At 37.4% G+C, this 12,500-nt stretch overlaps 1 protein-coding gene across 7 annotated transcripts in view; it reads right to left on the bottom strand.

The window, feature by feature from the left end:
• The window catches only part of LOC135195549 (protein Fe65 homolog), a 1,282,053-nt gene that overhangs the window by 311,699 nt on the left and 957,854 nt on the right, over window positions 1-12,500 (bottom strand). For all 7 annotated transcript variants that reach the window (XM_064221808.1, XM_064221807.1, XM_064221806.1 and 4 more), the window contains one exon: window positions 700-837. In XM_064221808.1, coding sequence (XP_064077878.1) covers window positions 700-837 — 138 coding nt within the window. The remainder of the gene's footprint in view (window positions 1-699; window positions 838-12,500) is intronic.

The raw sequence follows: 12,500 nt of genomic DNA, 5'->3' as shown, positions 1-12,500 counted from the left end.
AAACAATAAATAAATGTTTGCAACTTATCACATACATATCCCAAATAAGTTTGAAAACAATGAATACATGTTTGCAACTTATCACATATATATCCAAAACAGGCTGAAAATAATAAATAAATGTTTGCAACTTATGACATACATATCCCAAACAGATTGAAAACAATAAATACACGTTTGCTACATATGCAAATACATATCCTAAACAGGTTGAAAACAAGTTGATGATTGTAAGTGGAGAATGAGCCATCTGCAAATGCCAAATATTGTATGAAGCATTGGATAGACCCACAAGTTGTTGAACTATATTCAACCTGTCGGTCATGTGTGTAAGATAAGTTTCTGACTTGTGTTAGATAAGTTAGGCAACATGTGTGAGATAAGTTGACATGTATGAGATAAGTTAATAACATGTGTGAGATAAGTTGACGACAGGTGTGTGATAAGTTACCAAGCACTGATAAGGGCTACAAATAACTCATTGAGCTGTATTCAACCTGTTAGTGATGTGTAAGATAAGTTGGCAACATGTATGCAATAAGTTGCTAATATGTACATGATAAGTTGTCAACATTTGTGTAAAAAGTTGTCAACATATGTGCAACAGTTGCCAACATATGTGCAATAATTTTCCAACATGTTTGTGACATGTTTTACTGCAGCATAGAAATACCCTTACAAAGCATAACTACTACTCACCTAGGGCTGATAAGCCACCATCCAGGGGTCCCTCATGAGTGGCGGTGGAATTGTTGCTGTTCAGGGCGTCGTCGAGCCTGGGGTCGTTGCTGCCTCCCAACGTGTAGTTGGGGTTCTCAAAGCTCAGCACCCCGTTTTCTGTGGAGGAAAAAAAAACGTTTTCGTTACTGACGGCAACGCTTACAGATCAGCGGATGCTACTACTAAAATCAATACAAATTTATATTATTTAAGATTCAGTGTAATGGCCAATGGTTTAGAAGAGGGAAACAGATTTCCACGCACACCTTGAGCAGTGATGCTCAATGGAGCAATTCACTATTACTGCTACAACTAATATTATCATAATTAATGTAAAAGACTGAAAAGTTCTCTGTAAAATATTCATTCAGAGCGAACTACATCCGTTTTCTTAAGACCCTAGACACTTTCGATATGCTATCTGTAGCCAGCAATGAATTTTTTCTTATCACGCCAAGTTTATCATTATTATTATTATTATAAGAGAAACAAATCCACATTTATGTAAATGTACATATATTTAAAATTAAAATTTAAAACTTAAGGATAGATTTCGGGAACCGAAACAGATTCCCGAAAGCTATCTATCCTTAAAGTTTTAAATTTAAATATATGTACATTTACAAAATTGTAGATTTGTTTCTCCATTTGAAGACTCATGTTACTATGAGGATTTTTTTAAAAATTATTATTATTGTTATTGTTATTATTATTATCTATCAGGACGAAAACTGGAATTTCAACATTCTCATTTCCACTGGCCAGTGGGTGTTCTTCATTATCAAGATAAGTTAAACCAGGTGGCAAGCACATTAAAATTGATATGATCGAAAGAAACTTAACCCACCAATGAAGAGATATCCAACGGAATCCTCATTCTGACACAATGTTGAGGAATATCTGTCCAGATTACACTATTACATAATATGACACATTATAGTATTTGAAAGACACTGAACTGGTGAAAAATAATATCCAGATTACATTTTTACATAATATAACATTATAGGATTTGTAAGATATAGAACTGGTGAAAAAAATAATGGGGGAATACATATCCAGATTACAAAATTGCATAATGTAACTTTATAAGATTTGTAAGTTACAGAAGTTGGGAAAAAATAATGGGAGAATGCATGTCCAGATTACACAGCTGCATAATATAACCTTATAGGATTTGTACTGGTGAAAAAAAAAACGCACAAAGAAATCGAAATCAACAAATCAACAAGACTACGCCATCTATTTAAACCAGTACCAACACAAAGCCCCATTCTGACACAGTACAAACAGCCCACGCCCAGATTATATTGCCACAAGAGATAACATAATAACATACACACACAAAAAAGTGGTTAAAATAACACAACACGAACTATACAAAACATACCTACAAGCTAAGGTTCGTCATAAATTAAGTTAAGATACCTAAGGAAAGGCCCCTTCTCACTATCTGCTTGGTAAAATATATACCTCAGGATTACATTGTTACGTGACGTAATTTCTTTCCACGTAAGGAGTTATTTTTCAAAGGAACAATTTATTTGAACGACCCATATGGTTGCACGACTACCCTCGAGGGACCTTCAAATTGGGCCTTTTTAAATTTTTGACCCTGGAAGACACCGCCCGAGAAAAAAATATAAAAAAAGAGAGTTGACGAGATGACGACTCTGATCTATCAAGTGAGTGTGTGTGTATGGGGGGGGGGATGGGGATGGGGAGGTGGGTTTTGAAAGGGGGCCAGATTTATGGCCCCACAATTTGACACAGGAAACCTATCTAACTACTGCCTTTTATTGTCACAAACCTCCACCTTCTCAGAATTGCCGACTTGACTCTGGTGCTTAGCACACTTGACATTTCACTCTATATGGGCGTCTTTGGGTGCACAAAACCACACATACACACACACACACACACACACAAACCACACACACATACACACACACATGCGTACAACTATAGGCTGCAAGAGCACGAGCTGGCATAAGGCCTGTTTAATATACCAACAGAGGAGAGAAGTGCATAAAAAGCTGCTTACTGTCAAACTTAACTTTTCACTCTATACAGACCTCTTCGGGTGTTAGAAAGCACGCACGCACACACACACACACACACACACGTACACACAACTACAGGCTGCTCATAAGAGAAATAGCACGTAGTGGCATAAGCCCAACTTAACCTGACCACAGAGAGCACCCTTAGGGACATTTTATTTTTTTTATGATTCTCGTAAACATCACCAATATTGACACAGTTTCAACACTGTCATTTCTGTAGCCACTGCAATCCAAGATCTTCCAAATCACTGGACTTTTCTTCCTTTAAAAGATCATTATAAAGATCGACAGAAGATCAATTTGACTATATAAGCGATTTCACAAGAATGGTATTGGCATCCTTAGGTGACCTTCATTCTGAGTCATTCTGTTCAAGAATAAAAGGCAGTTTATCATAGTTTAACCAGACCACCACTGAGCTGATTATTAACAGCTCTCCCAGGACTGCCCCGAAGGATCAGATATTCCTACGTGGCTAGGAACCAATTGTTTACCTAGCAACGGGACCTACAGCTTATTGTGGGAAACGAACCACATTATATCGAGAAATGAATTTCTAATAGCCAGAAATGAATTCCTTTGATTCCACGTTGGCAGAGCGGGGAATCGAACTCGGGTCTACCGAATGGGTAGACGAAAACGTAAGCCATTCGTCCAACGAGGAACTAAGAATGAATGGGAAAACTAGTACATTAACATAGACTACAAGTGCTTTGAGCAATACCGCTAGTTATGTATATACATAACGATCAATCACACACACACACACACACACACACACGTTCATACAGTTTTAAATAGGGAATATTTATTTAACTTAAAAGCTAAAAAGAGCAAAAGTCCCTAAATAATGATACATTTTCAGAGATTGAGGCGAATTACCTTACGCATATAAGGAACTATATAACGCACCCACATACGCGCGACATTTTAAAAAGGGATTATTTAATAAAATACTGTAACCGTTAAAAGATCAAAACCCTTCAAACGTAATAGGTTACATTTCCCAAAGACACAAACGAGTAAATCAGATTAATAATATCAATAAATGAGCGCGGTTTATTCATACACCGAAATCACTCGTTATTACAAACAGGTAAAAAAAAATTGCGCAACAGAGTTTTCTGTACAGTGCATAATCAATAGCTCTACCTATCGGTTGTCTCGGTATAATGCTGTATGAGCCGCGGCCCATGAAACTTCAACTACGACCCGGTGGTGGCCTGTCTTATAAAGTTGCCATATGCGTGATTATGGATAAATTTAACCTTAAATCAAATAAAAACGACTGAGGTTAGAAGGCTGCAATTTGGTATGCTTAATGACTGGTGGGTGGATGATCAACATACCAATTTGCAGCCCTCTAGCCTCATCGGTGGTGGCCTGTCTTATAGAGTTGCCAGATGCATGATTATGGATAATTTTAACCGTAAATAAAATTTAAAAAAAAACTGCCGAGGCTAGAATAAAACACCTTTCGATACTAAACACGAAAACCCAACTAAATAATTGAGTTAAGATGAATATAGAATTTAGGCCAAAGGACAAGCACTGAGGCCTGTGAGGTCATTCAGCGCTGAAATAGAAACTGACAGTTAAAAGGTTTGAACGGTGTAACAGGAGGAAAACCTCGAAGCAGTTGCACTATGAATCAAGAGTTAGGAGAGGGTTGAGGAAATCAAGATGGAAGAAAGAGAATATGAAAGGAGGTGCAGTAAAAGGAGCAAAAGGGTTTGCAGCTGGGGGCCAAAGAAGAAAGAGACTATGAAAGGAAGTACAGTAAACGGAACGAAAGTGGTTGCAGCTAGGGGCGGGCCTAAAGGAAGGCGGGCCTAGAAGGGCCTAAGAAGAAAGAGACTATGAAAGGAGGTACAGTAAAAGGAGTGAAAGGGTTTGCAGCTCTAGGGGCCTAAGAAGAAAGAGACCATGAAAGGAGGTACAGTAAAAGGAACGAAAGTAGTTGCAGCTATAGGGGCCCAAGGAAGGCAAGCTGCAAAGAACTTTAAGTAAAAAGCCTACAGTGCGCCGCGTGATGTCCACTGACGGCACTACCCACACACCCATATCCACCCCTAAGGGAAAACTAAATCATTAAGCCACAATAAACTAGCGACGCCTCCCACTAACAGGATACGTAATCGGAGTCCCGTTGCACCGGACCGAGAGAGAGATTCTATTGTATACAATTAGGCCGCGTGATCCTGTTAAGGAAAAGGCCCGCTTTTGGGAGCCGTGACCCCCGAATTGACAATTATATCGACGGGGAGGTCCTCCGATTTCGTACATCATCATCCGAAGGTATCTGAAAATCGGCCGATTGCCCTATGCGATACCGCAAGAACTGCATTATTATTATTATTATTATTGTTATTATTATTATTATTATTAAAGCTACTGCCCTCAGAGAAGGTCTCCCTCCCTTATTATTATATTATTATTAATTATATATATATATATATATAGATATATAAGATAGATATATATATATATATATTATATCTATATCTGTATATATATATAGATTATATATCTATATATTAAAAAACAAAAATCAAACAGGCATACTACTTTGGTTTTACTTTCCCATTTTATTGACTCGGGTGATTATGAGTTTTCTTTAAAAATTATCATCATTATTTTTTTTTGTTTTTTTTTGGAGTGGAGGTGGTGGTCTATCACAGTCATCCTATTCGACTGGGTGGTTTATAGTGTGAGGTTCCGGGTTGGCATCCTCGCCTCCTTAGGAGTCCATCACTTTTTCTTACTATGTGCGCTGTTTTTTTTAAGAGGACACTCTCTGCGTGGGTCCTGGAGCTACTTCGGCATCTAGTTTCCCTTTACTACTTATTATTATTATTATTATTATTATTATTATTATTATTATTCAGAAGAGTAACCCTACTCATATGGACCAAACCCGACAAAGGCGCCACTGACTTGAAATTCAAGCTTGCAAAGAATATTATGGTGTTTATTGAAAATAAGTAACATGAGGTAAAAGGAAACACAAAAAGAAGAGATAAAGGGAAATGCAGAAAGAAAATGTAAAGGGAAATACAGAAAGAAGAGATAAAGGGAACTGCAGAAAGAAAGAAAAAAGGTAAAGAACTAGCAGAAAGAAGAGAGGGAACACAGAAAGAGATAAAGGGAAACTGCAGAAAGAGAGAAGAAACACAGAAAGAGATAGGAAAGCAGAAAAGAAGAAGACACAGAAGAGATAAAAGGAAAGCAGAAAAAGAAGATCTCACCTATAAAAAAAAACATACATTAACAAATTATCAAATAAGATTTGAAACGAGGTCAGTTTTAAAGGCCACTGGATCTGAGGGTCAAATGAGGGACTGGAAAATGGAAGAAAACTCTTTGGTGGAGAGTTCTATTGTTATGGCAGACTTTGGAGGATATTTGGTCGTCCATCATTTACGTTCCTTTCAACAATTCTTCTTCATTGGCATCGATAAGTTCCGGATGGCTGATCTTCCCTTTCCTCAGTGTCCAGTTCAGAGTGGGGGTTCTTCATTGTATTTCAAGTACAGAATTGATTTTTTTTGGAGGGAGGGATTTCATTCAGCTGATCTCCCTTTCCTCAGTTTCCAGTTTAGAGTGGGGGTTCTTCCATGTGTTTCAAGTACAGAATTGGATTTCCCCCCCCCCCCCTTTTTTTGGGGTATTGGGATTAGGTGGGTGGGGGCGAGGGCTTTGCATGCCATTCCAAAAGAAATTTACTGGGTAATTCACGTTTCTCCTTTTGCTCGTAAATTTCATAATTGAGGGATTGGGCGAAACTTCTCCGTCTGATTCCACTTTCGTCATGCAATAATTATTGACGAAATGTTGAGTTTTTGTTCCTGCTTTGGCAATTACAACATTGCATGAAATATCCTGCTGTTCTTCGCTTCTGCTTACACAAATAAAACACTGGATTATGTTTCTTGTGTTGGTTTGTTTGTTTGTTCGTATGCTGTTTTTACGTTGCATGGAACCAGTTGGTTATTCAGCAACGGGACCAACGGCTTTACGTGACTTCCGAACCACGTCGAGAGAGAACTTTTATCTGACCCCTTGACGGAATGCCTAAGAATCGAACTCGCAGCCACCGAGGTGGCAGGCCAAGACCATACCGATCACGCCACTGAGGCCCTTAGTTTCTTGTTTGGGCTGACATTTCATAAAAAAAAATTTAAAACACTGGATGAAGTTTTTTGTTTGGATTAACATTTCGTAAATGAAATATTTGGTTAAAAAATTTAGAACTTCAGAATTGAATACACTTTTCTGTCAATAAACCACTAGAACAAAGTTCTTTGTCTTGGCTTGTTCATTGCATCACTAAAAGAATGAGAATTGCTTTTGTTTACTAATTCAATCCCCACAAAAAAGCATTTTCTACCTTTTGAATAAAAAAAAAAATTGCGTCACTGAAAGAAAGAGAACTATTTTTGTTTACTAATTCAATCCGAATGATAAATAATTTGTCATTCCAAATACACAATGGGACCCTCGCCCCACCCCCCAAAACCCCATCCCGCCAAAAGCATTTTCTACCTTTTGAATAAAAAAAATTATCCGTACGAATATCTAAAGTCTTTGTACGTACATCTCATCATGAAATCCTTGGATTAAATTCCAAATTTATACTCGTTAATTCCAACACTGGATGAGCAACGAAGATTCCTCTTCTTTCTCTCCTTTTATTTCTTTCTTTCTTTTTCTCCTTTGTTCTTTCTTTCTTTCTTTCTTTCTTTTTCCCGCGATGACAAAAGGAGAGACCGAGAAAATCGAATCACGTGACCAATCGTTGCCTTCCAATACTTGGGAGGTCCCACTCTTCTTCGTCTTCCTTTCCCCGGGTGTCTCTGCCTCTGCTCCTTCTTCTATTTCTTTATTCTCCTTCTTCTTTTTCTTCTTCTATTTTATTTCACCCCCTCCTCCTTCTCCCCCTCCTATTTTATTTCCCTTCTATTCTATTTCTCTTCTCCTCATTTTTCTTCTTTATTTCCCTTCTTCTTCTTCTTCTTCTTCTTCTTCTTCTTCTTCTTCTTCTTCTTCTTCTTCTATTTCCTTTCCTTCCTTCTTCTCCTTCTTTATTCCCCTTCTTCTTCTTCTCCTATTTTATTTCACCTCTTCCTCCTATTTCATTTCTCTTCTTCTCATTCTTTATTTTTCTTCTTCTTCTTTTTCTACTTTTTCCTTAATCTTCTTCTTCTATTTCATTTCCTTCCTTCCTCTATTTCTTTATTTCCCTTCTTATTTTTCTTCGTCTATTTTATTTCACCTCCTCCTCCTCCTCCTCTTTTATTTCCCTTCTATTTTTACCTTAATCTTCTTTTTTTCTTAATTCTCAATTTTTTCTCCTCTGCTTCCCCTTCTCGTACCTCTAGTCTTCTTTTTCATCTTCTTCTATTTATTCCCTCCTCCTCCTCCTCCTCCTCCTCCTCCTCCTCCTCCTCCTCCTCCTATTTTATTTTCCCTCTCTTTTTACCTTAATCTTCTGTGTTCTTATTTCTTTATTTTTTCTCCTCTGCTTCCCCTTCTTGTACTACTACCTTTCCTTCCTCCTCCTCCGTCCTCCTCCTCCTCCTCCTCTTTTATTGTCCTCCCGTCTTTTTACCTTAATCTTCTTTGTTCTTATTTCTTTATTTTTTCTCCTCTGCTTCCCCTTCTTGTACTACCTCCTCCTCCTCCTCCTCCTCCTCCTCCTCCTCCTCCTATTTTATTTTCCCTCTCTTTTTACCTTAATCTTCTTTGTTCTTATTTCTTTATTTTTCTCCTCTGCTTCCCCTCTTGTACTACTATCCCCCCCCTCCTCCTCCCTCCTCCTCCTCCTCCGCTCCTCCTCCTCCTCCTCCTCCTCCAATGGATGACGTTGACAAGCTTTGTTTGGGTTTGGGGCGAGGGCAAAAAAAAAATTGTTCCCACTCCTGTCTCGGAATATTCTCGATGCAATTTTTACCTGACACAATCTGACCTCGTATCTCGAGACAATCTTGACGCGTAATTTTGATAAATAAGTGGCCCCAAGTAAAGAAAAAAAATTCTTGGTAACTAATTTAAAGAAAAAAAAAAAGGCCAATTGACCTAAATAACCACCCCCCACCCCACAAAAAAATCAAATGAAGTCAATGATGCAAAAAAATAACAATGGTGAAAAATTTTGGAAAAAAAAATCCATTTAAAAAAAAGTGAAAAATTTTGGGAAAAAAATATCCAACATTTAAAAAAAAAAAGTGAAAAATTTTGGGGAAAAAAATCCAACATTAAAAAAAAAAGTGAAACATTTTGGAGAAAAAAAAATCCAACATTTAAAAACAAGTGGTTAACTGACTTATATAACATGAAAAAACAAGAGTTTAGTAATGAAAAAAAAGGCTTGGTAACTAATTTCAAGGCAAAAAAGGCCAATTAACCTAAATAACACTGAAAGACAAACGAGTTCAGTAATGAAAACAAAAAGTACTGAATAATTTTGAAAAAAAAATCCAATTGATAACTTTTGAAAGGCAAAAAAAATTAAAAAAAATCATTTGGTGAATAATTTTGGGACAAAATCCAATTGATGTCAATAAATTTCAAGTGGATACATGACATTCATGAACTCAATATCTATAATAAAGGTATTCCTGAAATTAATAACTTAAGAGTATAATTCTGGGCAAAAATAAAAAGGAAAAAAAAATATGACCACCGGTGATGAAACAACCTTAACTTATAATTTAATAAAATAACAATGAAAAAAACACATGTATAAATATATGATATAACATTACAGCGCTCGATAATTACAAACACATGTTTCCCCGCCATAACTTTAAGGTATACTTAAATACGCTTATTTTATTAGTGTTAATTTAAACAACCTTCAAAAGTGTTAGGTACTACCAAGCATATCCCCACACCCCAAATAATAATAATAATAATAATAATAATAATAATAATAATAATAATAATAATAATAATAATAATAATAATAATATTTTGGAAGATGAATATGATTGTCTCACTGAAATCAGTTCAAACATATATGGGAGAGAGAGAGAGAAAGAGAGAGAGAGAGGAGGAGAGAGGAGAGAGAGAGAGGAAGAGGAGGAAGAAAAGATGAGAAGAAGAAAAGAGATGAAGATGAAGAAACATATCGCAGCCCCTCACAAGGAAATCAAGCTCACGTCATGGACAAAATTTTTAAAACCTACCTTACCTTACAGACCTTACATCTTGTTCGGGTTGCCCCAGGTCCCTCAGTGTGAGGCAACCTCTAATGTCTACCAGAGAGGTTGCTAGTTACATCTTCCGGTATATTTTGCATCTTCCAATCTTGGATGGTCTGGGATGGCAGTTTAGATATTTGTCGAGCTTATTCTTAAACACATCTACGCTCACTCCTGATATATTCCTCAGATGAGCTGGCAACGCATTGAATAGACGCTGCATTATCGATGCTGGTGCGTAGTGGATTAATGTCCTGTGTGCTTTCCTTATTTTCCTGGTATATTTTTGGGTGGGCACTATTAATCTACCTCTGCTTGCTCTTTCTGATATTTTTTAGTTCCATTGATATTTTCTGCTATTCCTTCTATCTGTTTCCATGCCTGAATTATCATGTAGCGTTCTCTTCTCCTTTCCAGACTATATAATTTTAAGAATTGAGTCTTTCCCAGTAGTCTAGGTCCTTAACTTCTTCTATTCTAAGCTGTAAAGGACCTTTGTACACTCTCTATTTGTGCAATATCCTTTTGATAGTGTGGGTACATATCATATGCAATATTCAAGTGGACTACGAACATATGTTTTATAAAGCATAATCATGTGTTCAGCTTTTTGTTCTGTTTTGAAGTGCCGTAACAACATTCCCATTTTTGCTTTACATTTTGCCAACAGAGTTGCTATTTGATCATTGCATAACATGTTCCTATCATCATCACCACCAAGGTCTTTAAACTGCTTCCTTATTTAGTGATGGTCTCATTATTAGGTCCCTTATATGCATATAGCTTCTCTTTCTCTGTCTCCATAATTTATTGATTCAAATTATCAGAGTTAAATACCATCCTAGTTTACCTCTGCCCAATCATATACTTTGTTTAAGGTCTCTTTGTAGAGCGTTCCTATCTTCATCACAAGTAAGTTCTCTACTTATTCTTGGTGTCATCTGCGAAACTACTCACTACCGAATCCTTAACATTATTGTCTATGTCTTCAATTCATAATAACAAACAGTATTGCAGCTAACACCGTACCTTGCGGCACACCGGATATTACCTTGGCTTCATCCGATTTCTCGTCGTTTGCAATAACTATCTGTTTTCTGTTGTGTAAAAATTCTTTTAACCATCTTCCTACTTTATCCACGATATTGTGTTTCTAATTTCTTCGCTAATATATTATGGTTCTACTTTATCAAAAGCTTTTGCAAAGTCTAAATAAACCACATCTGTTTCATTTCCGCTTTTCATATTTTTGGAATATGTCACGGTGGACTAACAGTTGGGTTTGTGTACTTTTTCCGGGTACGAAACCATGTTGTCCTTTATTAAACAAATTATAGTTATAAATGTTTCATAATATTTTTCTTCATTACCCTTTCATACTTTCATTATATGTGATGTTTAGACTCACAGGCCTATAATTACTTGCCTCTAGTCTTGATCCACTTTTGAAAGTAGGGGTAATATACGCTAATTTGTTTTGCTCATCATTATATCTTGCCTGTATCTACACTTTGTCTTAATAATATTGCAAGTGCTTTTGCGATAGAATGAACTACTTTCTTTAACAAAATAGCAGGAATTCCATCAGGCCTGCAGCAGCTCCATTTTTAATTTCATTAATAGCCTGCACAATATCAGCTTCATTAATATCTATGAGAGAGAGAGAGAGCCAACCATTCCGTAAATTCCTGAGACTAATGATCAAGCACATGACCTCTTGCACAGACAGATCGTGATGAGAGCCACGAAATCTCCTGAGCTTCAGAGGAAAGTCAAGTTAACGACTTCCCGAACTTCTCAAAGAAAGTATTGTTCTTTGAGCTGGTTATTCAAGTGACAGACACATACACATACACGTATATATGTATGCATATATATGTGTATATATATACATATGTATAATTATATGCATATTTAAACCCACTATTCTTTGATAAGCCAAACTGATCAAAAATCTGTTCTAGAACTTGGCAATTCTCTATAACGGTTCTTGCACCATAAACTAAAGACCCATCTTTGCATGTCCATCCAAGCACTCATTAATTACCAACCGCCCCCCCCCCACCCGCCGGCCCCCCACCCCCTTCCCCTTCCTCCCCCCAAAAATAAAACCAAAAAATAAAGCTTAACCCGTTTTTAAAACTTCCTGTAATCAGCAACTCTTCCGCATCCTTAGCCTGCACGGGACACCCCCGCCCCTTCCTCCTCCTTCCACATCTGAGGGTCCTACTCCTCCTCCTGTATAATCCCTAAAAAACCCTCTCAACAACTCCCCCCTCCCCGGCCCATAATCCCACTACGCTAACAACCTCCTACCACTCCATTCAAATCCTAAACTCAAAAGTCCCGTCAAAGATCTCACACATCTGCCGAATTTGTCGCCGTTATAGGCGTCAACCCAAGACTGCTCTTTCAACCTCGTGACAATCTTCGAGGGATAAACCGCCCCCTCGTCCACCCCCCCTCCCGGGGTCCCCCCAAACCCCCGCACCCCACCACCACCACCACC

Source organism: Macrobrachium nipponense, chromosome 16 (assembly GCF_015104395.2).
Source record: "Macrobrachium nipponense isolate FS-2020 chromosome 16, ASM1510439v2, whole genome shotgun sequence".
NCBI classification, from domain to species: Eukaryota; Metazoa; Arthropoda; class Malacostraca; order Decapoda; family Palaemonidae; genus Macrobrachium; species Macrobrachium nipponense.
Note: the sequence above shows the minus strand (reverse complement) of the source record. Positions and strands in the feature narration are given on the sequence as shown.